This window comes from Miniopterus natalensis, chromosome 15, assembly GCF_054644295.1.
Source record: "Miniopterus natalensis isolate mMinNat1 chromosome 15, mMinNat1.hap1, whole genome shotgun sequence".
NCBI classification, from domain to species: Eukaryota; Metazoa; Chordata; class Mammalia; order Chiroptera; family Miniopteridae; genus Miniopterus; species Miniopterus natalensis.
The window spans coordinates 45,020,298-45,046,551 of NC_142095.1; the positions used below are offsets into that span (position 1 = coordinate 45,020,298).

The 26,254-nt window shown below is 43.6% G+C and overlaps 1 protein-coding gene across 1 annotated transcript in view; it reads left to right on the forward strand.

Annotated features, from left to right (window-relative positions):
• Positions 1-26,254, forward strand: part of SYNPR (synaptoporin) — a 260,157-nt gene that overhangs the window by 227,047 nt on the left and 6,856 nt on the right. The window contains exon 5 of the mRNA XM_087824672.1: positions 25,338-25,529. Coding sequence (XP_087680798.1) covers positions 25,338-25,529 — 192 coding nt within the window. The remainder of the gene's footprint in view (positions 1-25,337; positions 25,530-26,254) is intronic.

Here is a 26,254-nt window from a genome sequence, read left to right on the forward strand (position 1 = left end):
GTGGAAGGAGTCTATAAATATAAAGCTGAGCAGAGACGAACGGTTCCCAGATATGGAGAGAAAAAAGGTGGAGAGAGACAAAAACAAACAAACACACAAACAGCAAGCGCCTGGGTTTGGCCATTCCTGAAGCCACACACACTCTAGGCTTTCCAGTTACACGGGTACTGAGTTTCCCTTTGTGCTTGCTTGTTTGATTGGGGTTGCTAATACTTGCCAAACGAAATGATCTTCATCTATACATAATTTCTACCTCCTCATTAAAAAGTTATAGGAACCTCTATGTCAAAAGATAATTATTGAGATTAATTAATAAATCTCTAGTATGGTTGTTGTTAGGTGCTAAGCACATATAGACGCTTAATAATCGTTTATTTATTTATTCATAAGACCAAGAAAGAAAAAGATAAAATCACTCTGGTAGTACTTTTATATTCATTATTATTTAACTCTAGTTTTTTTCTTTTTTTATTGAACTTATTGGGGTGACATTGGTTAATAACATTATATAGGTTTCAGATGTTCAATTCTGTAAAACATCATCTGTATATTGTATTGTGTGCTCACTGCTCCAAGTGAAGTCTCCTTCCATCACCACTTACCCTCTTCCACCTCCCCCCACCTTCCTTTCCCTCTGGTAATCGCCATACTACTATCTGCCTGTGAGGATTTTTTTGTTTTGCTTTCTGTGGGATTTTTTGCTTAATCCCTTAACTCTAGTTTTCTTTTTCCATCTGTAACGGCTGGATAATATTCTCTTATAATCAAATAACATGAACTATTTGGTGAATCTCTTATTGTTGGACTTGGAATTTTTTATGACTTGGAATTTTTCTTTCTCATAAACAATGTTATGATCAGCCTTGCACTTCAGTCTTGACACCTACTTTATTTTATTTTTTTATTGAATTTATTGGGGTGACATTGGTTCCTAAACCCACAGAGGTTTCAAGTGTACAGCTCAACAAAACGTCACCTGCATGGTGCATCTCGAGCCCATCCCCTCAAGCAAAGCCTCCTCCCGTCCCCTTTTCTTACCTTTGACCCTCCACCTATCCCCAACCCTTTCCCTCTGGCTATCATCACACTGTGGTCTGTTGACACATATTTTAAATCATTTCTTTAGGATAAAAACCCTGATTTTTATTATTATTATTATTTTTTAAATATATCTTTATTGATTTCAGAGAGAGGAAAGGAGAGGGAGAGAGAGAGATAGAAACATCAATGATGAGAGAGTCATTGATCAGCTGCAGCCCACAACCTGGGCATGTGCCCTGATTGGGAATCGAACCCCGATCGCCTGGATCCTAGGTAGACGCTCAACCGCTGAGCCACCCCCAGCCGAGCAAAAACCCTGATTTTTAAAAAGGAAGTTTCTGTTTTAAAATCCATGTAAAACATATCCTTAACAAATCACCTCTAATCTGAGTGAAAAATTTGGATTTCAACCTTTGACTCTACCCTAGACCCTGCAATCTTGTGCTATTGGAAAAGAAATCTCCCCAAACAGATCTATACAAAGAATTTTCTCCCCAGAGAGGAAAAAGAATTTTTTTAAAACTTGTTAGAAGAAGGCTGCCACCAAAAGATTTGCTTTGAAACTTGAGATACTAAGGGAACATCAAAAATGCAATCGAGCCATGGTTAAGTATGTAGAAGCTGAGGCTTCAATGGCCAGCGAGAAACCCCCAGGACGGGCATGAACCCGCATGGCAGCGAAGGCTTGGCCCCGGTGCTGGGCTCTGCATACCCTAGGTTTGGCAATACGCTGTCTCACTGCGGCTAAGTAAGTGAAGTTCAAGACCATTAGCTGCTCCTCCGAGCACAAACAGAAGAAGAAAACAAATACAAAAGTTCCACGTGACAGTTGTTTTAAAATAATGGAAAGCTTTGTAAGTTTTGTCTCCGGTGTGCGTGGCAAGCAGGCCGGCAGATGGCCGGGGAGCAGCAGTGTCGCTGGGCATCGTTCCCCAGCCCTGCCGCGGCAGTCGGCCCCCGAGAGCTTCTACACTAATCTGGTAGCGCCTTTCAAACCCCAGTTAAGCTGCAACCCGCAGCCTTTCCTAGCTTTAGTGGGTTTTTTCCCTTTCTTTTTTCTTTCTTTTTACTTGTTCTGTAAATTGTTGGTTCAGGATTGAAAAAAACAAGACCAAATCACATGGATTAATGCCCCTGATTAGGAGACCCGGCTACTTGGGACCCCATTCTGAGCTTTATGACATCCTCATTCCTTAAGGATTGGCCAAGTCATGGGGAACAGGCTGGGTGAGGGGCTGTGGAGAGAACTGACTCATATTAGGTCAGATTTATGGAGACTCTCTGTGGAGGGGCCTCCTACCTCCTGTCTTCCATTCTCCCATCATGATAAACGCAGCTGTATTTATTTATCAGCCACCTCTGCTTTATAGAAAAACGACTCACTACTCGCTCTAGCATTCAAGGCCCCCCTAAGCCAGGGCCCTTCACCTGCTCTCCAGAGCCATGGTTATCCATTCCCTCCATCTCGTGTTTTAGCCCAACTGAACTGCTTACCGTTCCCCAAACATGCCGCTTGTGTTGCTATTCCTGCATAGTTCCTGAGCACCTGCCACCGAGAAGGTCCTCCTGCCCTCCCCCATCGCAGCCGGTCAGAATTTGACTCATCCTCAGAGACCAATCTCAAATGCTATCTGCCCATGAAGAATTTCTTCTCTGTCTGCATCCTTACTCTGAAGATACATGAATTCTCCCTCCTCAAATCTCCATAGCTCTGTGGAAATCTTTGTGTGAAAACCATTCCTCCTTGTACTTTAGTTAGATGTGGTTTTGTCTGATTCCACCACTAAGTAGTATTAAATATTATCTGAAGGGCAAGGACTATTTCTAACACACTGCAGTTCTCTAAAGTCAGCATTAAAAGTGAAATTAATGATCTTCCAAGCTGGTCATCAAGGATAGGATATGTATAAGTATTTATTAAGCATATATTTGTTGAGCTCCTACTGCGTGCGAGGAGCTTTGGTTAGCACTGGCTATACCTAACAAATGTATATTCCAAAAGAAACATAGAAATAACTCCCAAAATATAGAATATATACACTATCTAGATCTGGGTCTGTAGATATTGGAGGTATCCACTGGGACTGCTACACTTCAAGCAACAGGACTTCAAAAGTCCCAATAAACGCCATTGTTAAGACGATGCCGCATCTCAGAAGAAGCTGAGCTTACTATTTCAAAATGTCGGTTCCTAGTTCCCAAGTGCATTCTACAGTGTGCAGGGGAGTCTGCCCCACCAAAGGATGTTAAGGATGTCTTTTGTGCAATTTGTTCTGATCAATCATTTTGTAAGAGGGAAATGGAATCAAAATATAATACACGCAGCATTTTTACACACTTTGCTCCTCTTTGACAGTGTGAAATTTGCTTTGATTCGTACCTTTCATTTAAAAGAGGTGTTCATACCTGTGGTACTCAGATACCACTTTGCTATGCTGCAAAATGGACTTCTTGAAAATGGGTCTGGTTTTTTTATTCCTGAAAAACCAGCTCTAGGTAGGAAATGGCAGGAGTTCAGTAAGTGGTTATTAAAGGAATGAACTCCAAGCCCCAATTTTGCATGTACATGCCTCGTTAACTATAATTCAGACTTGTAGTGTAAGTTAATCATACATATATCTGAGAATGTGTCCACTTTCAGTTGTAGCTCAACTTAAAATCTTTCCAATTGATTATTTCTACCTATTGAACCACATTGCTCTAACAGGCCTTCAATTTCATCAGAATTCCACTTGCATCCATGCTTTTCTTGTATATCCTCTGAACTACCTCTTTTGCTGCGAGGTCATTCAAACTCTCCTCTTCTGTCTTAAGCATTGTTCCTGCAACAAAGCTGGATGCCTGCTGACTGCGAGTAAGGCATTACGTAGACGTATTCTCCTAAGCCTGTGTCTCTCCATCTTCTTTTGCTCTCTCGTTTAATAGTTTATCTCTCCAGCACAGAAATGCTTCCATCCCCCGAAGCTCTTGAATTAGGGGGAAACATCAGAAATTAAATGTTATCTAATCATTCCTGTTTAGAAGTACAGAATCCTTACTGGTTTGTGAAAGTGGGGACTAGGAACCCATTTTCCCATCTAAAACTGAACAACAGCTCAGTAGGAATGAAGCGGTGGGTTTAAATTAGAAAGGCTCTGTTAAATCAGTCCAAACCGGAGCTGATTTTACTGCAGGAACCGTGTGCACGGAAAGGTGTAATTATAAAGACTTGTTTTCCCGCTGCCTTTATGCATATTCACTTTATGAACTTAGACCTCTCAAAGCCTCCCAGGACTGCTTCCCATTTTTAATAAGTATTGAGAACGAGGCACTTCCTGAAGGGATTAAACGTGGGAGGAGATTTTTTTTTTAAGCGTAGCAGCAACATTAAGACAAAGAGGCAGCTATTCTGCTGTGTTTCATGTGCTTTAAGAGTGCTGCAAAGGAAGGAACCTCTGGAGAGCTGGCAACGACATTACGGTTTGACAGTTAGAGGGACAACTGATCCATCGGGGAAAATAATCTTATTATTAATCACAACGTCTAAATGACATCACTGGGTCTCTGCACAGTTGCTGGGAAGACTTATCTTTGGGAAACGGAGGGTGTTTCAGAGAATTGTCAGAAGATTCCACAACCCAGGGCCCAGGGCTACCAGCTGGATCGCGTCCCAGTGGATGAGTTGCTCTAATGGTCAACACAAAACCAGCCAGGCGAGGGACGAGCCGGGAATTAGCACAGGCTGAGCGAGTAATCACCCCGTACATCCCACGGGGCTGCCAACCTCAGACTGCTCTTCAAGGCTTGATCACACTTTAGGGAGCCTGTTCGAGAAGGAAGTTAGGACTGTTAAGAGGCTGGTTTTTTGAATGCCGTTTCCCTCGCCCCAAAATAAAAATTAATGCTGTGAAGCCCTCACTTCTATGAATCTTTAAGGATGTGAAACTACCAATAAAGTCGTGAGTGCTGTGAGCAGCTTTGAAATCATTCCTTTCTTCACCCTTTGTCTTGCCAATTGAGGACCAGGGAAGTTGTCACTTGCCCAAAGTCACACGGCTTGTTCCAGAAAGCTCCATTGTCACCCTGCACACCCCAGTCCGTTATTCCATCTTGGTCTGGCTCAGGGTGGAGGTTGAGGGAAAGGAATATATGGGTTGAGCTGCGAGTTTCCTTCTCATTTACATCAAAACAATAGCCGATTAGGGACAGGATGCCTCCGCCAAAGCTGGGGTAGATTTAACTGCATTTTGCAAAGAACATTTACTCCCAACATGCACTAGGTTTCAAGCTCCCAGGTGGGTGCGTCAGTTGGTGAAGCCGTTAGTTGAATGTCAGGGCAATTTTTCTTTTCCCCTCTTAGAATCTGGGCTCTTTTCTTTCCCTGCTGTGGATGATTAAATCTAAAATATTTATGTGGCTTTATAATAACTATTCAACATTTAGTGCACCTGATATTTGCCAAAGTGGCTGACAGTGTTTATTAACATGAAAATAATCGCTAGGAAATCTGAACTGTGACATTTTGGGGGCAAGTCCCTTTGGGGCATGTAGGATGTTCCTGGGAACTAGGTTGGGGCCAGTGATTCCTAGTGAAATCTAATGGCCAAATTCTGCCTCTGGCCTCATACTTAAATGTCCCCCTAGTTTACAAGGTTTGTTCTAGGAGCCCTAAAGGACAGCATGATATGCAATCCATTCCCTCATCAAGCGCTTACTAAGGACCACCTAGGGGTTGTGGAGGAAGAATTAACAAGACTGCCCAAATCTGAGTTTGGTTTTCCTGCCGTGATGCCCTGGGTCCAGCCTTAACTAGAACTAATGGTTGTCAATGGCAGGAACCAGGGGACAGGCTGAGGGTGGTGTGAAATCTGGCACAGTATGGAGACATTTTTGGTTGTCACTAGTGGAGGGGGTACTACTGGCACCTAGTGGCAGAGACCTGGAATGCTGCAAACATTCTAGGGTGCTCAGGGCACCCCAGCACAACAAAGAATTTTCCAATCCAAAATGTCAGCAGTGCAGGGGTGAAGAAACCCTGTGTGAGCCTCTTTCTCTGGTTTATGATTGTCTGGTTACACATCAGCCTGCTCCACCATATGGTAAGATCTTGGAGTACAGAGACCATTCCTTATTTTTTGCTGTATCCTGGCATCTAACACATATAACACAGAACTCAGTATGTGGTGTTGAATAAATAAATGAAGACAATACCCTGTCCCTCAGGGAGCCCGTGACTTCAGGGGTGGAGCTAGGTAAACGGGCAATTCAGGCATAAAATATGTCTGGTCTTCAAAGTGCAGTAACATAAAAGCTATTTTGAGTGGCCTTATCATTTATCATTCAAATAGATACCCTTTTGAAAATAAAAGTGAGCACTTTCAAATAATGAAGGCAGGGCATCAGGTACAACCCTGCAACAGGCCCATCTCACACAAGCCAGGCCACAGTTCTGCTGACCCTGGCCTGGGCGCACACATGGCTGCACACCCACCAGGACCAGGCGCCAATGCTCATGGATCCAGTGCCACACCCACCGGCTATGTATGAGACACATAGAAGGCTTCATTGCAAGCTGGCGAAGTTGACGTGGCTATCACACTGTAAAAGGTAATAAGGTTAAGGAAATGAAACCTCGTGAGAGGTTTGGTCTTCATTCCGGCCTCCATCTCCTACCCACCCTCTGCAGATGGCTTTGAGGTCAGCAACTTTCTCTGCTGCTTCTTGAACCTCTGCCCACCAGCCTCTCCAGCCTCCCGGATTTTCCTTCTTCAGGGATCTTCCTGCTCCCTTTTTTACCACAAAGGTGCACACTGCCTCAGCTTGCACATCTGCATCCATTAGCTTTGCTCAGCCACCAAGAGGTCATCCCTGCACAGGAACGAGTGGGAGGCTAAATAAATCACCTTTCCCAGACCTGGTTCCCACAGCTCCCAGCTACACTGGCTTGGGACAGAAAGGCAGGCTTAACTCTACCTAGCACTGTGGGCAAAGCTTTGCAGAGCAAATAATATTTAAACAGGCTGTCTGTTTACTCAAAAAAAATTTAACCATCCAGCCCATAGAAACACAACAGAAGGCCTAGGCCTCCTGTTTTCTGCTTCGGGGAATCACCGCATTGAACAGCAAGCACACTTTGCTTGGGGGTCAGGAAGATCTTACGTAGAAACTTGCTCAAGAGCGAGGTAAAGACTAGCTGTGGTTCTGAGTTCTCCAAGCCTAGGCTGCCAAAGAAAGACCCCGAGGCTTCAAGTTAACATTATTTTCTTTTTGTACTAAACTCCCCTTAAGTAAAACCCAACTGCTTGTCATCCTTAGGGCAGTTCTTGTGAAAATCAGTGCCTACTTCTTTACTACCTGGTGTCCCGGTTTTATTAGGAGCAAATACTAGTGACAGTAAAGGTACTGTTTAGTTTTAGTTGCGATAACCTTCTGCTCTGTATTCCCATCTGACACACGCCTGCGGCAGAGAAATCCCCACCTGGGACTGCACCACCGTTTCTTCCAGGACTAGGCCAAGAAGAGCCTCCTCCCCCAAGAGCAACACCTCCGTTACCTGTGTGCAGATGTAGAAATTTCGCAACTTTGTGAGTTTGATAACAAGGGAACCTTTCCGAATGAAATGTTGCCGGTATTTAGTACACTCGATTCCAGCTGGCTTTCTGCGAGTACATGAAAGAAACACCAGATGGTAATTTGTCTAAGGATAAGGGAACCGGTGCTAATTTTAGAAACTTCTTGGCCATTTCCCTCACCCAAAGTGAGGAAGGGAATTCTCAGTTGGGATGACTTTCCAAGATTCGTAGCTGCCTGATTTCCTTAGAGCTGTGCCATCATTCTGCTTAACAAGATGTCAGGCCAGACCTCAGGACTGCGCCAGAGAAAACGTGTCACTAAATCTCTTCCAATCAACGGTAAACACATGAGCAGGACAAAGGTGGGCCTCAGAAACCTGTGACCCACTGACCCATGGACAGTCCATTTCCACAGTCACTCTACAGCTAAATACCTCCATTTTCACCTTGTCAAACTGGCTGAACCTGTTTTTAAATCTCTGGTGGAAACTGTCAGGTGGCAAAAGGCTCAGGGTAAGAAGGAAATGTAAGGTGTAGTGAAACAAAGGCTGGGCAAACCCGGGCCTGTGGGCACCTTGCGGGACAGGTGGCCGTGCAGATAGGACTCTCACCCTCGCTCTAAAGTAAACTGTGAGCCGGGAGCCGCGGGCGGCTGGGCGGACGCACGGCTTCCATGCTGTCTGCGTGTTCACGTTTAGATCTTAGAGGCCGGAATCTTCCTAACTGAATTCAATGAACAGTTGTTATTGAGAAACCATCATGTGAAAGTGCTGGGCGAGGCCCCGAGGCCCAGAGAAAGTTGGGTAACGGGGTCCGAGCTTTAGGGCTGATTCACCGTGCCCAGGGCCCGCCTGCAGGAAAAGCAAATAGCTGTGTAGGAAGGAAGGAGGAACCAGGGGTGGATTCCAACCTGAGAAATTGGTGTGTTTTTTGTTTGTTTTATTTGAGAAACAGAAGGTCAAGTGTGAGAACAAAGGTTGGGCTTCTACAGGCAAATATGCTGGGATCTTCTTCCAAGAGGAAAGAAATCAAATAAGGGACCAGGTGCAGAAGAGAACAGTGTGTGTGCATGTGTATGTGAATGTGCGTGCGCATGTGTGTGTGTGAGTGTGTGTGTGTGAGTGGGGGGGAGCGTGTAAGAGGGTGTGAATGTGTGAGGGTGAGCGTAATTTAAAGGTGATGCCGAGAAGATGAAGGTATTAAAGGTGGGAAGAGCCTAACTGTGGAGCATAGGTTTATATTCTAGAAACAACTCTGACTTTTGCTTCCTCCTTGATAAATAAAAATAAAAAAATAAAAATTACACAAGGCAGGATGAGTAGTAAGACACTTATTTATTCAAATGGAAGCTTTCCGTTGGAGAAGGGTAATAAACCTGTGTTTAAAAAGTTTATGTTGCCCTAGCCAGGTGGCTCCGCTGGCTGGAGTGTAGTCCTGTGCACCCAAAGCTTGTGGGTTCGATTCCGAGTCAGGGATGTGCCAGGGTTGCTGGTTCAGCCCCCAGTCGGGGCGAGTGCGGGAGGCAACCGATGGATGTTTCTCTCACATCGATGTTTCTTTCCCTCTCTCCCCCTTCCTCTTTCTCTAAAAATCAATAGAAACATATCCTTGGGTGAGGATTCATTTTTTTTTAAATATTTTAAATAAAAAGTTATGTTAATTGAATAATTTGCTGGCAATAGTGGTGGGGCGCTGATTAGGAGGGGACTGAAATAGTCTAAAGGGCGAGCGGTAAGACTGTAATCGTTACACCAACTCTTTCATGAGCCCTTTCTGTGAGCCAGGCATGAAACCCAGAGCTTCGCTTACATCATCTCATTAAAGCTCCCAGAAACCCTGTGAGCTAAGTATTTTCATACCCATTTCAAACAAGGCTCCAGGTCAGTGCCCAGCTGGTGAGTGGCTTAGCCAGAAGTGAAGCCAGATCTGCCGGATCCCGGGCCTGGCTGTAACCGCCTCACACTGTCCCTTAGCAAAGTTGGAGGGTGGGGACAGGCAGGAGCCTGAGAGTTTGTTCCAGCCACGCCCGAGCCCGAGCAGGAGCGGGGCTCGGGCGGGGGGAAGCGGCCTTCTTTCCCAGCGAGGCGTGGATCTGACACGGAGATGAGGCCCTGAGGGTGATGAGATGTGAGAAGAAGAGTTATGACTTCATACGCTCCCGTATTTTAGGGATAACCAGGAGAGGGACTCTCAAGGAGAACTCTGCAGGACTTAAGGCAGGCGTGCTGACCATCAGAAGATCTTCCACCTAAAAGATTTTAACGTGAACAGACGCGAGGTTTCCCTTAACCATTCCCAGCCAAAGAGATTTAAAAATACAGCGGTACTTCCTTTCCTGTGTATAACTTTAATGGGTAAATAGAGCCCAGAACTGTATCTCGGTGAAGTAGCCTGCAAGGGCCCGGCCTGCTTGTGCCCGACCCCCTGAGTTCCCCGGGGCTGAGCCCTGGAGGCTGCTGCTGCGGGTAGGCCCCAGGACGGCTTCTCAGGGCCCCAGGAAATGGAACTGCCGTCCGCCAGGCCAAAACCCCGGGTGTTCCGCGTGACACCTTCTCCCACCTCTAAATCAAATTCCTCACCAAGCTGCATGAAATCCATCCCCTGATCATCTCGTCCTGGAGCCCAGCTCCCACTTCCATAATCCAGACTATTGTCACTCCTTGTTGACAGTGTGACCGCAATCTCCTACTTCTCTCCTCACCCTTCCCCCAAATCCAGCTTCCCTGGACTGGATAAGTCCCTTTGTCATCACATCCTATAAGGGGTCTCTGACCCTACGATGTAAAGAACTGCTGTTGAAGTCATTTCAAGCAAATCAATTAAACCTTCGTTTTCCTAGACTGAGAAACCCGCCAGGCTCTCTCCCACCTCAAGCTCTTGTGCAGGCTCTTCCCTCTGCCTGACAACTCTGCCCAGATATCCACATGGCTGGCTCCCTTATTTTCTTCAGGCCTTTAATCAAAACCTATCTTCTAATAAGGTTTCCCTGGCCACCCAGCCTAGAATTTTAGCACCCGCTTCCCCATCACATCAGTTCCTTCCTTTCCCTGTGTTATTTTTGCTCTGTAACACTTACCACTTCCAAATCGCTGATACTTCACGTATTTACCTCCTTCCATGCCTTCTTCCTCCACAAGAAAGTCCGTGCTGCAGGGCAGGGGTTTCTGTCTGCTTTCTGCCACTACTGTGTTCCCGTGTCTAGAAGCTCACTTGACACACGGTGAAAAGTGGTGGATGATCAGTGATGTTTACTGATTTTTTTGTTTCATTTGGTGGTTCTTATCTTTTTGGATTATCTGTCTAAGTTTTCTAGTTCTCACTTGAAGTACGTAAGAAACTTCAAATTCTTTTTGAGGTTGGTTCCTCATATCTAGCTACAAAAACAAACAAGCAGCCCTGGCCTGTGTGGCTCCGTTGGATGGGGGCCGTCCAGTCCTGAAATGTGGCCGGTTGGATTCTCGGTTGGGGCACGTGCCCAGGTTTTGGGCTCAATCTCCAATAGGCGGGTGTGCAGGAGGTCGCCGATCGATGTTTCTCTCTTTCTCTCTCCCTTTCTCTCTCTAAAAATCAATTCAAAAAATCTTTAAAACAAAACAAATAAACAAACAAAAAAGCTGTTATCTGTCATTTTAAGAAAGCGCACTCTAGTATTTCGCCTTAGTTTTGAGTCCCAAGCATGGTGAGGGTGTGGTGGGGTGGAGGACTGTTCCATTTTAAAACTATTAGAAATGAATTATGGATTTTCATTTGAAAGGTCTTTCCATTCATGCTTAATATTTTAATATATGTGCTGCCAAAGCGAGCACCACTCATGCTTAAAAATAGCTATTGTACGACCTGGTTGAGCTAGGAGCTCTCTGACAGCTACGGTGAAGTTTAGACCTCACATCCATTCTGTATTTAGAAACAAAGAAGTCAGTGACTTAGAAAAACAAAGCTCTCTATTTTATTACTTTTTTATAAGTAAAGTTCATCAAAACCTCTTTAGAATAGAACTCACACTTTTGAGAAAGTTCCCCTTATCTTGAGGAAAATATATTTGTTTTGATAAAATGTAGGTGATTTAGCAAATACGTTATTCGTGGGAAAGTGCATTTCTTTGCCAAAATGCATGGAATTAAGTGCCCTGGGGCAAGTAAAAATGTGACTGAGAAAAATACTTTAATAACTATTTTTTGCTCCTAACAATACAATCCTAAGTCAGGTGTGGCCCATGGGGAGTTAAATGGCAGAGTAGATCCAAAGCAGTGTGGAAGGAAATACCCACAGGAGCCAGGCACACCGTGCAGAACGAATGCCTCAGAGGCCGGAGCTCAGCTGGGCAGCTGCGGCTTGGCTTCCACAAAGCCGAAGCATTAACCTAATGCAAATGCCAGCCTTATTAACATGCTGTCAAAGCTGCTTAGATTTAGTTACCACTCTCAGTAAGCCCTGAAAGCCAGTGGGTTGTTCTCATTCCAGATCTGCTTTGGAAATTCACTCTTGACAATTAAGTCTCATTGTTGAACAGTTCTGCCTGCTGTCTGGTATACCTGGAAATACTAATGCTAACAGTTAATGTTTATTGAGTATTTGCCATATGCCAAGCATGTAATGAGTGTTTACATATTACGTGTCACTTAATCCTCAGAACAATTTTATAAGATAGTTATTATTTCCCATTTTACAGATGGGGGAACTGAAGTTGAGAGGATTTAAGGATCTTGGCTAAAGTCACACAGTGAGTCAGTGATGAAGAATCCAGAACTGATTTTAAAATGTAGCAATTACCCCTGTGTCGTCCTGTCCTTCTAGCCCTGGCCCGTGTGGCTCAGTCGATTGGGTAACATACTGCACATCAAAGGGTTGCCGGTTGGATTCCTGATCAGGGCACATGCCCAGGTTTCGGCTAGATCCCCAATAGGGGGTGTGCAGGAGGCAGCTGATCTTCACTCTCACATAAATGTTTCTCTCTTTCTCTCCCTCTTTGTTCCCCCTCTCTAAAAAATCAATTTAAAAATATTTAATAAATAAATAAAAATAAAGCATGAAAACCGAAGAGATGGGGAAATAAAGAAGGGATCTCCAAGGGCTGTTTTAACCTCTGTCCTGAGTACAGTCAGAAAAGCTACATACTAAATCAGAAAAAAGCTCACCCAGCCTCTTTCCAAATTGACACTTCATAACTTGCTTCAGAGGAGCGCTAGATGGAAAACCATTATTTTGAAACCTTTGGGTAAGGTGGGCTGGGAGGATGTTACTAAAACAAAACCAAACAAAAAAACCTCATGGCCAGTTCAAACCAGCAACATAGCAGGGCGTGTGTGTGTGTGTGATGTTTGCTCATTCAACGAGAAGTGTTTATCAAAAAAAAAAAAAAAAAAAAGAGCAAAAACTAACCACACACACAAGAAAGATGTAAAGAAAAAAGGAAACAAAACATCTCCAGCCTGCAGGCAGTCTGTCCGCCATCCATCCACGGAAAAGCGTCGGCACAGCTGCTGCTCCCGCTCAGCTCATTCGCGGTCCTCGCAGTGAGAGCATCTCCCTGAACTGAAACGATCCGCGTGCGAGGGTCGGGGCCCTGCATCCACGCCCCGGAGCACAGGACCACTCTGTGCACAAAAGCCAGGTCGCCGTTCACTATGGGAGGGTTGAAAGTTCATCAAAGGCATTGGGACTCTTGGTGACTTTCTCATGACAAAACGGTTCTAGAACCCATCTCCCCTTGTGCACGATTCACCTCTCATCCTTTCAACACATTTTGAAAGAGGACCATCATGGCAAGTGTGCATTTCTTTTTAACTTAAGCAATACACTGTTACCTTAACAGATACCATAACTGGGCTTCTGTGTTCTCTCAAAATCATCAAAACAAAGTACTTGCAACATGTGTATTTCCCAGGTGTTTTCCAATAGCGCCGATATTGTTTGCCATGGTGCAGAAGCAGAACGGGGCCGGTTCCTGAAATACGGAGGCAGGAGGTGCCTACGTGCCTCCAGGATGAGGTGCGGCTTGCTCTGTGCTCCAGAAACGAAACAAAACAAAACGCTTTCTGTTTGGTTTCATTTTGGTGAAAGTAAAAAAGATTTAAAAAAAGAAATGGTATTATGATATTATGAGTAACACTTCACATGGGCATCTCTGCCAACTGGTACAAGGTTATTACATCTTCAGCTGATTTCTGCAAATTTGTGTGGGATCAGGGTCCTCGCTGTGATTAAGAATATCTTATGTAGACCCTTTATTTTTTTAACAGCTAATCTCTTCCTCTCATCAACAGGATACAATATGGCATATAATGAGGCCTCATTATAACAGATTTTAATATAACAGAGGTCAAGTGCTGCCCCGCACAGGGGAACTACTCATGACCAGACTCTAATAACACGCAGTTTAGTGGAGTGCATATTGGACTGTCATCTGATGCTGTTAGTCGTAATCCCCAGATACTCAGCTCCACAGCTTTTATTAAGCAGCCAGTTCAGGGGGGAAAAAAGGAAAAAAGATAAAAACAGCGTATCTGTGTTTTCTGTATTTGTATGAGGAATTCGTGCTCTATCTGCTTAGATGTGTTAGATATAACACTGGATTGGCTGTTGCAGGAGTCATAAAAACATATTGGACACCATGCCAGTAAGGCACAATCTTAGCAAAGCCTGGATGATGGAGGGCCCAGGCTCTGGGTTCAAACTGAGCTTGTGTCCTGGTTCTGCCACTTGCTAGCTGGTGACCTTGGGCAACTTACTTAACCTCTCTGTGCCTCACAGCCTCCCTTGCTAGTCGATGGCAGTGAGAGTGCCTACCATATCATCGAGAATTAAATGAGGATAACACTTAGCACAGTGTCTGGTATACAAAAATTCCTCAATAAATGTTAGAAGAGAGAAAGTAACAAGAGACTAATCTAAAAACTGACCTGGGAACATGAGACGACCTCTGTGAACATGAGGCCGAGCAGCAGTGGCTCCAGGGGTGATGGGAAAGCCCGCTGGGAGTGGGGCCATGGAGAGCAGAGATGCCGGGTGGACTGGGACATTTTTATGGAAGAAGCTTCCTCCTAGGCAAGGACCTTGCTTTTCCAAGTTTGCCCCGGGCGCAGCAGCCCTGGTGTCACTCTGAAGTTTTTTGGACAAACACAGACTCTCAGACCCCCTCCAGACTCCTGAATCCGAATCTGCATCTCAGCAAGATGCCCAGAAGCTCATGACACAGACAGCTGACAGGCCCTGCTCTCAGACATGTCTTGCTTCTCAAACCCATCAGGCCTGCCACTGCCTCTCAGCACCGACATCAGCACTTATAAAAACCAACACGGGGAAGAGGGAGACTCCACTCCCCTAAACTCCCGCTGCAGACAACTGTGAGTGGTAACTTCTGACAGCTACGTATTGGAAATGGGGTAGAAGTGACAAAACTAAGCGGAATCAGCTAAATAAAACATGAAACATAAGTTATGATTCAACTAATATTTATACCTAACCAGGGTAAAAATCACATATATTTATTGCATCCAGACTGAAAATGAAAACCAAAACATAAGATCACTCTCCTGAAGAGGATTGGGCAGAAGTCCCACGTACCGCCAGGCTTACAAAAAACGCACACAGGCCCCTAGGGTGCAAAGACGCCGCATCCCGTGTCTGCCCGCCCTGCCTCCTCACGCACACACCAGACAACAGCACAGGGTTCCAGTGGGCTCCCCTGTGCACACAGCACACTGCAGAGAGACAGGCGCTCACCCCAGCTCCGTCCCCCCGTCTGCCTTCCTCTGTCCTGTGCACCTGCTCAGCCCTGAGCCAGAGACGCAGGGCCTCTGGCGGGGAGTGAGCACCGTGAGAAGCGGGGTGGGCACTGAAGGGCGGAGAGATGGCGAGGGTAACCTGTCGTTTACCAGGGGCCTCGCCGTGCCACACACTGGCCCGCGATTATCTTTGTTTTCATTCTGCACTAACCTTCCAAGGCAAGCTATTAATTCTCTACTATTTCAGTTCAGGAAATAATGGTTCACAAGGTCAAGGACACTGAGACTCAAACCCAGGTCTGTCTTCTCTCAGCTGACAGAGTAAAGCCAACATCTGTCAGCCCAGGAGCCACCTCTCTGAGGAATGGCATCCATGGGTAGGGGAGCGACAAAGGACTTCTGAAGTCAGGCCGAGTCTTAACTGCGGGGGGGGGGGGGCAGAGTGGCTCCCTCCTTGGTATTTTCGAAGTTCCTTGTCCCAACCATCTGTTGCAGGCTGACAGATGGGCTGACGGTGACAGGATAATGGGTCTTCAATTCTAGGGAGGCAGAAGGAATGCTTAAAAAATAGCAGCTCTTTTCATGAACCTCACTGAGCTAACACCTCTTGCTCACTTGCAAAAAAAAAAAAGTTTGTGGGAGGCAAGTGTGAAAAAGAATCGGAATCGCTTCCCTAACAGAAGATTTCTCACAACTGCCAAAGGTCAAACCCGGTCCGATATGCCTATTCTAAAATTAGGCTGAAGTTTTCAAATCCAGCCCCTTAAAGGGAACAAACCCCCCAAAACCCTTCTTCCATCCCTATCTTTCAGTCATTTCATTTTTTTATAGGCAGCCAGTGTTTTGAGTTTTTTACATCGTTGAGATAATTTAGGAAACAGGCAAATTTTTGAAATCCAAATGATTTTCCCTCTAAGTGACTCAGCCAAATGTGAAGTCTCTTTCCTATCTCCTCACATTCAGGGGATCTATTTGAGAAGTTGTGTATATGGTAGATATTCAGAAAGGCACTAGGGACACAGTGCTTCAGACAGTCCCATCCCCAAGGAAACATTACAGTCCAGTGAATGAGACCAACTTGTGAACAGAATTGAAATAGCACATTCTGTGTGCTTTCTGAATGGAGCGCTGATCCAGGCATTCGCTGATCAGAGCAGTGGTTCATCCTCCCAGGCAGGACTTCTCCAAATGGCCTTACATGTCTTAACCCAGTCACCCCAGTTCTTTTCCAATCATGTACTGCAACCAGATGAAATATTCACACACACACACACACACACTCGTGTGCCTGATTGTTGCAAAGTAGGTTTGAAGCTCTACCTACAAAGAACCACAGGCTCAAACTTTAGACTGTGTTAGCAAAATGTTGGCCATATGAATTTAACCTCAGCAGATGAATCTATTTTCAAAAGGACATCAGAATACAGATTGGAAAAAAACCTCAAGTCATTGCAGCTGAATTTATGGTCAGACGCCACTGACCATGAGAAAATGCAGCCATGGCACTTGAGGATTACAACAGCTTCACCTCCATCATCACCCCACCCATTAACTCAACACATTCCAGTCCGCGTGCTTAACATGTTCGTTTAAATTTAATTTTCACAACAACCCTGTAAGTTAGGCAGTGCTATTTCATGTTACAGATGTGAACACTGAAGCCCAGAGAATTTTTAAATCCCTGACCAATTTTGTTTCATTGCATTATTTCCAGCCATGCAAATCAACTCTTGCCTGTCCTATCTGGGAGATAATCGGTGGTGTAGAACAGTAATTTAACAGGATTATGTTTTCAAAGGAGTACTTGACAGCCTGGATTTATCTCGGCAGCTCCTTCCCACTCAAAGATTATGTAATTCTGGAGGAGGAAGACTTGAATTTTTTCAGGTTTTAGGGAAGGTGATGGCAAGAGACACAGAGCAGAGTTCAGAAGGTGGCACATGAAAGGTCTGCCAGCACTTTCTGAGTCAAAATTTCTCAGTGTAGCTTCCTTGAGATGATTTCCTATAAGACATCCATTTTTAAATATAGGTTGGGAGGGGAAGGAATCAATGGAAAGAAAAAAGGGGACATCTAATACTTTCAACAACAAAGATAAATTTTAAAAATATTTAGACAAATTAAGAAATGCCTTTGGATTATGAGATATTTAAATTTCCATGAGTTTACTCTTACTCTTTGCCATTGTATGGAGGGAAAAGGTAGTTGGGTGTCCTTTCTTTCTTCAAAAGTGTGTGCATGTATGTGTGTGTGTGTGTGTGTGTGAGAGAGAGAGAGAGAGAGAGAGAGAGCACATATACTTCTGACCCCCAACTTTTATATGTAAAAAACTATGATAGCGCAGTTTTGTTCCCATGATGGGAGAACACTGTAGCTCGGGGTGCCTGGGAAGGGGGAAGTTCAGATCTGGCTGCTTTTGACTTTATGTCTCTTGCTGGGTCCCCTGTATGCCACACTTCCTCCCATCCTTCATCTACGTGGCCCGACAGCTGGTGTTTTCCAAATATGTTTACAATTCCCAGATGTTTCATGTCAGGTAGACAGAGCTGGTGGTTAATTGCCTAAATTTAGCATTTTCATCTAATTGGTTTAATGGCAGCCCCCAAAACATTTTGGAAGCGCTAACAATACAAAATATAAAAATGATCAATAAGATGTTTTTAATAAGCATCTCCAAGTTTCCAGAGTCATCCTCAATTTACTCTACAAATGTGATTCCCCAATTATTTTTAAGACATCCAACTGGTCTCAACCGTTGCCTCACCTCTGATCTAGGGCTTGGGAGCCTTCTTTGTTTCTGCAATTACCATCGATGTGTCAAAACCAATAAACAGCTGCTTGGGAGAGAGCTGTTTTCTGCATAGGCTCGCAATTCACAGGAACCTGGCCCACCCTGGCTGTTTGCAGGCTTGCAGACGTCTAGAGTGCCCGGGTTCAGGAAGGCAGGAATGCTGTTCTGCCAACATTTAGATATGGAAACAGATCCATCCTGACCTCTGTACCCCCAGGCCCACTTCAGTTATTGCTTGGCTTTCTACGAGGAAGAGGGGTGCCAGCGAGCAAGTTCAGGGAGCCGACAGCCTCAGCAGCCAAAATTCCCAATAAAAAAACAGTGTTTCGCCCGGCCGGGCGTGGCTCAGCGGTTGAGCGTCTACCTAGGATCCAGGCGATCAGGGTTCGATTCCCGGTCAGGGCACATGCCCAGTTGTGGGCTTGATCAATGACTCTCTCATCATTGATGTTTCTCTCTCTCTCCCTCACCTCTCCTCTCTCTGAAATCAATAAAGATATAAAAAAAAAAAGCAGTGCTTCCCTCCTCGCACAAGCACCTCCCTTCTGCTAGTAGCGTGGCCCAGGAAACCTTCCCGCTCCTGGCCTACGTCAACAGCATCCTTCTTGGGCCTGGAGTAAGCAAGCAGTAGACAGAGGCCCATACTCCCTCTAGACGCCATTCTCAGGCTTTCCAGGTCAGCCACTCTGTGGTCGATTTATTATTCAACATGAGTCTGCCTTGGACACCACCCAAGGGACCAGCTCAAAAGGATCCTGGATGCAACCTGGCCTGCGAAGCTTCCCGTCGCCCCAAACTAGCCAGTGCCCCACAGGTGTTTTTGTTTGTTTTCAAAACACCGAGCCCTCCTCCTGCAAAGCCATTGTCTCCATTTTCAATTACACTTTCTTCTGTGATTATCTGAGTAAGGTCCCTCTCCTCCAGCCGAATGAATACTGGAACCATGTCTGTTTTTATTTATAAATGTTTTAACAAAATCAGGACCATTTTCTTTCGTTCATTCTCCCACTCAACAAATGGTGACGGCTCCCTCGGGGAGCTGACACCCTATTAGAAGAAAGGCAAACAGCACCTATTTTCACTCCTCACAACCACCCTGAGACAGACACTTACATCTCAGTTTACAGAGAGCTAACCGGAGGCTTCACTGCTAGCAAATTGCCTCAGGACACGCAGCTGGTAAGTAGCAGGGTCAGGATTCAACCCCAGGTCTACCTGGTAAAAGGCTGAACTTGAACTCCCATGACAGTTACCTTAGTACAATATACTGACCTTTCTTTACAAAATGGTACTAGGCCCTGAAACTTTGGATTAGCCCCCCAAAGTAACATGTTTCCTCCAAGGTCATAGTTTCTTGACTTCAATCATGAGGTTTATTTAGGGGAAATAATTCATTACTATTTTGTCATATTTAAATGAAGCAGGGCCTCAAGTTCAACTTTTTACCATTTTTTAGTGTACTTGATTTAAATAAGATCAGTATTCCTTAAAGCAGACATGAGAGACAGTCAACAGTCAAGCTCGCAGGTCCTGGGAGCAGACAGCCTGGCTTAGAGTCCTGATTCCCCCACTTACTAACCCGTGATACTGAGCAACTTTATTTCACCTCTTTATGCCTCAGTTTCCTCAACTGTAAAATGAGGAAAGGATTAGCACCTATTCACAGGGCTGTTGTCAGGATTAATTGAGTTAATACTCAAAGCAAACTTGGAATAATACTTTGCACATACACCCTCAATAAATATTAGGTTCTATTACTATGATTATGTTGCCAAGTAAGCAAAAGTCTTGATATTATTTTCTCCAATTTTCAGTTGAGAGGTTTTCATGACTTTTTCTTCAAGGTTTCCCCTCCTAATGATCTTTAAACAAGTCTGTTTCTTTCTTTTTAAAATTTATTTATTTTTCTTTATTTTTATTGTTGACACTATTACAGATGTCCCCACTTCCCCTCCCGTTGCCCCCCTCCACCCAGCCCAAGCCCCCCCTCCCCTCTGGCCCCTACCACACTGTTGTCTGTGTCCATGGGTTATGCATGTATTTTCTTTGGCTAATCCCTTCACCTCCTTTCATACCTCACCCCCTCGTCCCTCCCCTTTGACAGCTGTCAGACTGTTCCATGTATCCATGCCTCTGTTTCAGTTTTGTTTATCAGTTTATTTTGTTCATTAGATTCCACGTATAAGTGAGATCATATGGTATTTGTCTTTCTCTAACTGGCTTATTTCACTCTACATAATAGTCTCCAGGTCCCTCCATGCTGTCCCAAAAGGTAAGAGATCTTTGTTTTATATGGCCTCATAGTATTCCGTGGGGTAAATGCACCACAGCTTTTTTATCCACTCACCTACTGATGGGTACTTGGGCTGTTTCCAGATCTTGGCTATTGTAAACTGCGCTGCTATGAACACAGGGGAGCATATATTCTTTCTGATTGGTGTTTCGGGTTTCTTAGGATACATTCCTAGAAGTGGGATCCCTGGGTCAAAAGGTAGTTCCACTTTTAATATTTTGAAGAAACGTCATAGTGTTTTCCATGGTAGCTGCACCAGTCTGCATCCCACCAGCAGTGCACTAGGGCTCCCCTTTCCCCACAGCCTCGCCAGCACCTGTCATTTGTTGATTTGTTGATGGAGCCATTCAGACAAGTGTGAGGTGATACCTCACTGTGATTTTAATTTGCATCTCTCTGATGATTGACCTTGAGCATTTTTTCATATGTCTATTGACCATCAGAATGTCCTCTTTGGAGAAGTGTCTACTCGGGGTCCTTTGCCCAATTTTTAATTGGATTGTTTGTATTCCTTTTGTTGAGTTGTATAACTTTGTTATATATATTGCAAATTAACCCCTTATCATTGAGGAATATGCATCATTGGGGAATATCTTCTCCCTTTTCATTTTGTTGATGGTTTCTTTTGCTGTGTAAAAGCTTTTTAGTTTGATGTAGTCCCATTTGTTTATTTTTTCCTTTATTTCCCTTATCTTAAGAGATATATGGGGGAAAATATTGCTCCTAGGCATGTCTGAGATTTTACTGTCTATGTTTTCTTCCAGGGTTTTTTATGGTTTCACAACTTACATTTTAGTTTTTTATCCATCTTGAGTTTATTCCTGTGTATGATGTAAGTTGGTGGTCTAGTTTCATTTTTTTGCATGTATCTGTGTAATTTTCTCAACATCATTTATTAAAGAGACTGTCCATACTCCATTGTATGCTTTTGCCACCCTTGTCAAATATTAATTGACCAGAAAGGTGGAGGCTGATTTCTAGGCTCTCTGTTCTGTTCCATTGATCTGTATGCCAGTTATTATGCCAGTACCAGGCTGTTTTGATTAGATTGGCTTTGTAGTATATTTTGATATCCCGTACTGCGATACCTCCAGCTTTGTTCTTCTTTTTCAAGATTGCTGCAGCTATTTGGGGTCTCTGTTTGGTTCCATATACATTTTTGGAATTTTTGTTCTAGATCTGTGAAATATGCCATTGGTATTTTAATACAAATGGCTTTGAATCTATAGATCACTTCAGGTAGTATAGACATTTTAATGATGTTAATTCTTCTAATTCATGAACACAGTATTTGCTTCCACTTATTTGTATCTTCCTCTATTTTTTTCTTCAATATGCTATAATTTTCCCAGTAGAGGTATTTCATTTTGTTTATGTGGTATATCATGTTTATTGATTTGTGGACATTGTACCTCCTTGATTAAATTTATTCCTAGGTACCTTATTTTTTTTTTTTTTTTGCAATAGTAAATGGGATTGTTTTCTTAGCTCCTCTTTCTGATAGTTCATTGTTGGTTATAGAAATGCCACTGATTTCTGGATATTAATTTTGTATCCTACTATGTTGCCAAATTCATTTATCAAATCTAGTAGCTTTTTGGTGGAGTCTTTAGGGTTTTCTATGTACAATATCATATCACCTGCAAATACTGACAGTTTTACTTCCTCCTTTCTTCTTTGGATGCCTTTTGTGTTTTCTTCCTGTCTGATCGCTGTAGCTAGGACTTCCAGTACTATGTTGAATAAGAGTGATGAAAGTGTGCGTCCCTGTCTTGTTCCGGATCTTAAGGGAGACACTTTTAGATTTTGCCCATTGAGTATGATGTTGGCTGTGAGTTTGTCATATATGGCCTTTATTATGTTGAGGTATATTCCCTCTATTTCCACTTTGCTGAGAGTTTTTATCATAAATGGGTGCTGGATTTTATCGAATGCTTTATCTGCATCTATTGATATGATCATGTGGTTTTTAATACTTCATTTTGTTTGTGTGGTGTATCATGTTTATTGATTTGCAGACATTGTACCAATCTTGCATCCCCAGAATAAACCTCACCTGATCATGATGTATGATCTTTTTAATATATCGCTGGATCCGGTTTGCTAATATTTTGTTAAGGATTTTAGCATCTATGTTCATCAGGGATATTGACCTGTAATTTTCTTTGTCGTGTCTTTATCTGGTTTTGGAATTAGAATATTGCTGGCCTTTTACAAGTCTATTTCTGAGTATAAATAAAAGCAGCTATTGTGTCATAGTTCAAATTATAAGATATCTATGGCCCCTAACAAATATGTGGGAGCCCAGCCGGGCGTGGCTCAGCGGTTGAGCTTCGACCTAGGATCCAGGCGATCGGGGTTCGATTCCCTGTCAAGGCACATGCCCGGGTTGTGGGCTTGATCAATGACTCTCTCATCATTGATGTTTCTATCTCTCTCTCTCCCTCTCCTTTCCTCTCTCTGATATCAATAAAGATACATTAAAAATATATACATATATATATATGTGGGGCGGGGGGGGCTGGGTGGAGCTAGAAAAGGGTATAGGGAATATAAATGGTGAAGGGGAAAAAAAAAAGAAAGCAGAGTTCATATTTTACAATTTTTAAATTCCCCATAAGACTTTGCTCAATACCTGGCATGTTACTCAAACAGTACTGTTTAAATGAATGGATAAAATAGGTACCAGATTGAACATTAACGGAATGTTGTATTTGCCACAGTCAACGTGACTTATTCATTTGTACCCATTCCTCCAATTTCTAACTCAAACTCTGACACCTGAGTCGCTCTATTCCAAATGTTCTTACTGGTGTTGAAACAGCTGTAGACATTGTATGTGTTTGCTTATTTGTTTACACCTCCCTCTTATTCCAGAAACCACTTAAGATAGCTCACGAGGGTGTATGAAGCTTAAGATAGAATTAATTTAAAGTAAGAAGAGAAGAACAAAGAAAAAGGAGGGTGGGTATATAAAACAAAGTTAGGAACAAGGTTAAAATACTCATGGAATAAAAACTCTAAGTGGGTCACAAATTGGCTCTAAATATTCTAGAGCCAACAGGAAAAGGTCAACTGGTGAGTTACATGATTTGCAACAGACGCTGGATGAAGAGGCCAACTGCTGGGAAGACTCAGCCACTCTTAGCAGTGGACTTTTAGGACATTCTCCACAGAAGTCACACCTAACAAATATCACTCCCAATGGCATCTTTAGAGTATGAGTCTCTGAGTGTAAGTCATGGGATGAAAAGTCACTTAGTCACACCCCGAGCAAAGGCAATCCAGGGCAGGCCAGATGTGACACGCCTTCAAGTAGGAGAGAAACGATGCAAGGTTTTCTTCAGGGGCTCATCCTTTAGAATCAAACAAGCAGCCTATTTCTGTTGGTGTATCAGATTCACTATTGTTCTCTCCATGGCACTGTTGTTAATATTCTAGGTAAGCGGTATGGAACATTTGTATAGTAGTCAAACATAGACACCGTAAATCTGAAAAATTGTTCTATGTTAGAACATGGTCAGCTTAAGTCATGAACAGTGACTCCCACCTCCTGCCACCTCTGAGCCAGGAGGGGGGAAGATAAGAGAAGTAACCCCCTCCCCCATCATAGGAAACTTGGAGATGTTTCTTTACACTATTCATCCTCTTACATCATAAAGATTTTGTTTGATATAAATAAAGAAGCTGTTTTCCCCTAAACTCATGTTAGATGGTTTTCTAAGTCAGACAGATCTGGATTTAAATTCTGGCCCTGCTACTCTCCATGTGTTACCTGATAAACCTAGGCCTCAGATTTCCCATCTTTTTTTTTTTTTTAACTATATCTTTATTGATTTCAGAGAGAGGACAGGAGAGGGAGAGAGAGATAGAAACATCAATGATGAGAGAGTCATTGATCGAGCCCGCAACCCGGGCATGTACCCTGACTAGGAATCGAACCCCAATCGCCGGGATCCCTGGTCGACGCTCAACCGCTGAGCCACGCCTGGCTGGGCCAGATTTCTCATCTCTAAAAGGGCACTAAAAATGCTCTTTAACATGACATTTTTAAGGATAATTTTATATAAGTTCTCTCATCCATTAAAAAAAGCACTCAAAATATTATAGCTATTATTATCTTCCACTTAGCACAGTCCCAAGCATGATGTAGACACTGCATGGGTTTGTTAAAAGAAGAAGAAGGAAGGGAGGGAGGGGGGGGGGGAGAGAGAGAGAGAGAGAAAGGAAAGAAAGAAAGAAAAAGAAAGAAAGAAAGAAAGAAAGAAAGAAAGAAAGAAAGAAAGAAAGAAAGAAAGAAAGAAAGAAAGAAAGAAAGAAGAAAGAAAGAGAAAAAGAAAGAGAAAAAGAAGGAAAGAGAAGGGAAGGGGGGGAGGGAGGGAGGGAGGGAGGGAGGGAGGGAGGGAGGGAGGGAGGGAGGGAGGGAGGGAGGGAGGATATTACCATTCAGGAGTCTTTACCATTCTGCTAATCTCTCTAAATATTTGAAATCGTCGTAACATGGTGGTTAAGAACATGGGCTCAGGAGTCGGGTTTCCTGGGTTTGAACCCTGACACCATCACTAATTGTCTGTGGGGATCTCAGACAAGCTGTTCAGCCTTTATGTCTGCATTTGCCATGTGCAAATGGGATAAAGATTATTCCATCCTTACAGGGGTCTGTAGGAGCAGTTCGATGAGGGCTGTAAGTGCTTAATGTTATTCCTGGGATACAATAAGCATTTAAGAAAAATATTATTATTATTATATATTTTATATAAATATAAATGTAATATAACAAAACTTTTTTGTTGTTGTTTTTCAACTTTTTCCTGGTTTCAGTGCTATGGGATCTTGGAATTTTGCAAAAGGCAACCCAAATAGCTGTGTAAGCTAAATGATTTGCTTCTAGAATTCACATTTCTTTCACTGATTTCTCTTTCTGTTTGTGTCTATAGGACTTCATCGTCACTGTAGTCTTTTCGTTCCTGTGGTTGGTGGGGTCATCAGCTTGGGCAAAGGGACTGTCTGATGTCAAGGTCTCAACGGATCCCAAAGAAGTATTGTTACTGATGTCAGCTTGCAAGCAGCCGTCCAACAAATGCATGGCTGTCCACAGCCCTGTGATGTCCAGCTTAAACACTTCTGTGGTATGTTTCCACCCATGCTTTACCCCCCCAAAGCTCTGTTAGCCAGTCAAGTGAATAAAACATCTCAGAAGTCATCTTGGAAATTTCTACCTCCAAAACTAGGCCAATCTAACAGGTGATATTTCACTCCATGTGCAAGATGATCCTTTAATCTTGAAGTTACTGTTGTCAGAACCTGTAGACTTCGATGCTGCCAATTACAAAGCTCTTAATAGGAACTCAGCAGAGATTGGCAGCTGATGACTGGGTGACAGTCAAGTCAAAATTCTAAGCCCGGCCCTGGCTGTTTTTGCTCAGTGGTTAGAGCTTCGGCCAGCACACCAAAGTGTCAAGGGTTGCAGGTTCAACCCCAGGCCCAGGCCCAGACCCAGGTTGGGGCGCTTGTGGGAGGCAACCAGTCAATGTGTCTCTCTCACATCAATGTTTTTCTCTCCCCCTCCCTTCCTCCCTCCCTTCCATTCTCTCTAAAAAAAATCAAGGACAAATATATTCTCAGGTGAAGATTAACAAAACAGAACAAAACAAATTCTAAGCCTGAAGCAGATATAGAATCTGAGCCTTAAGGTTGAAGCCTGCCAGAAGTTAACAATGAATATTTGATGGCATAAAGGTTTCTTGGGAAGGAAACATTGTTCAGACCATACATAGCTAGAAAACACCCAATTGATTGTCTGCAGAAAAATACACAGACCTGGTAGGATACAGAAAGAAATGCATCGTATAGA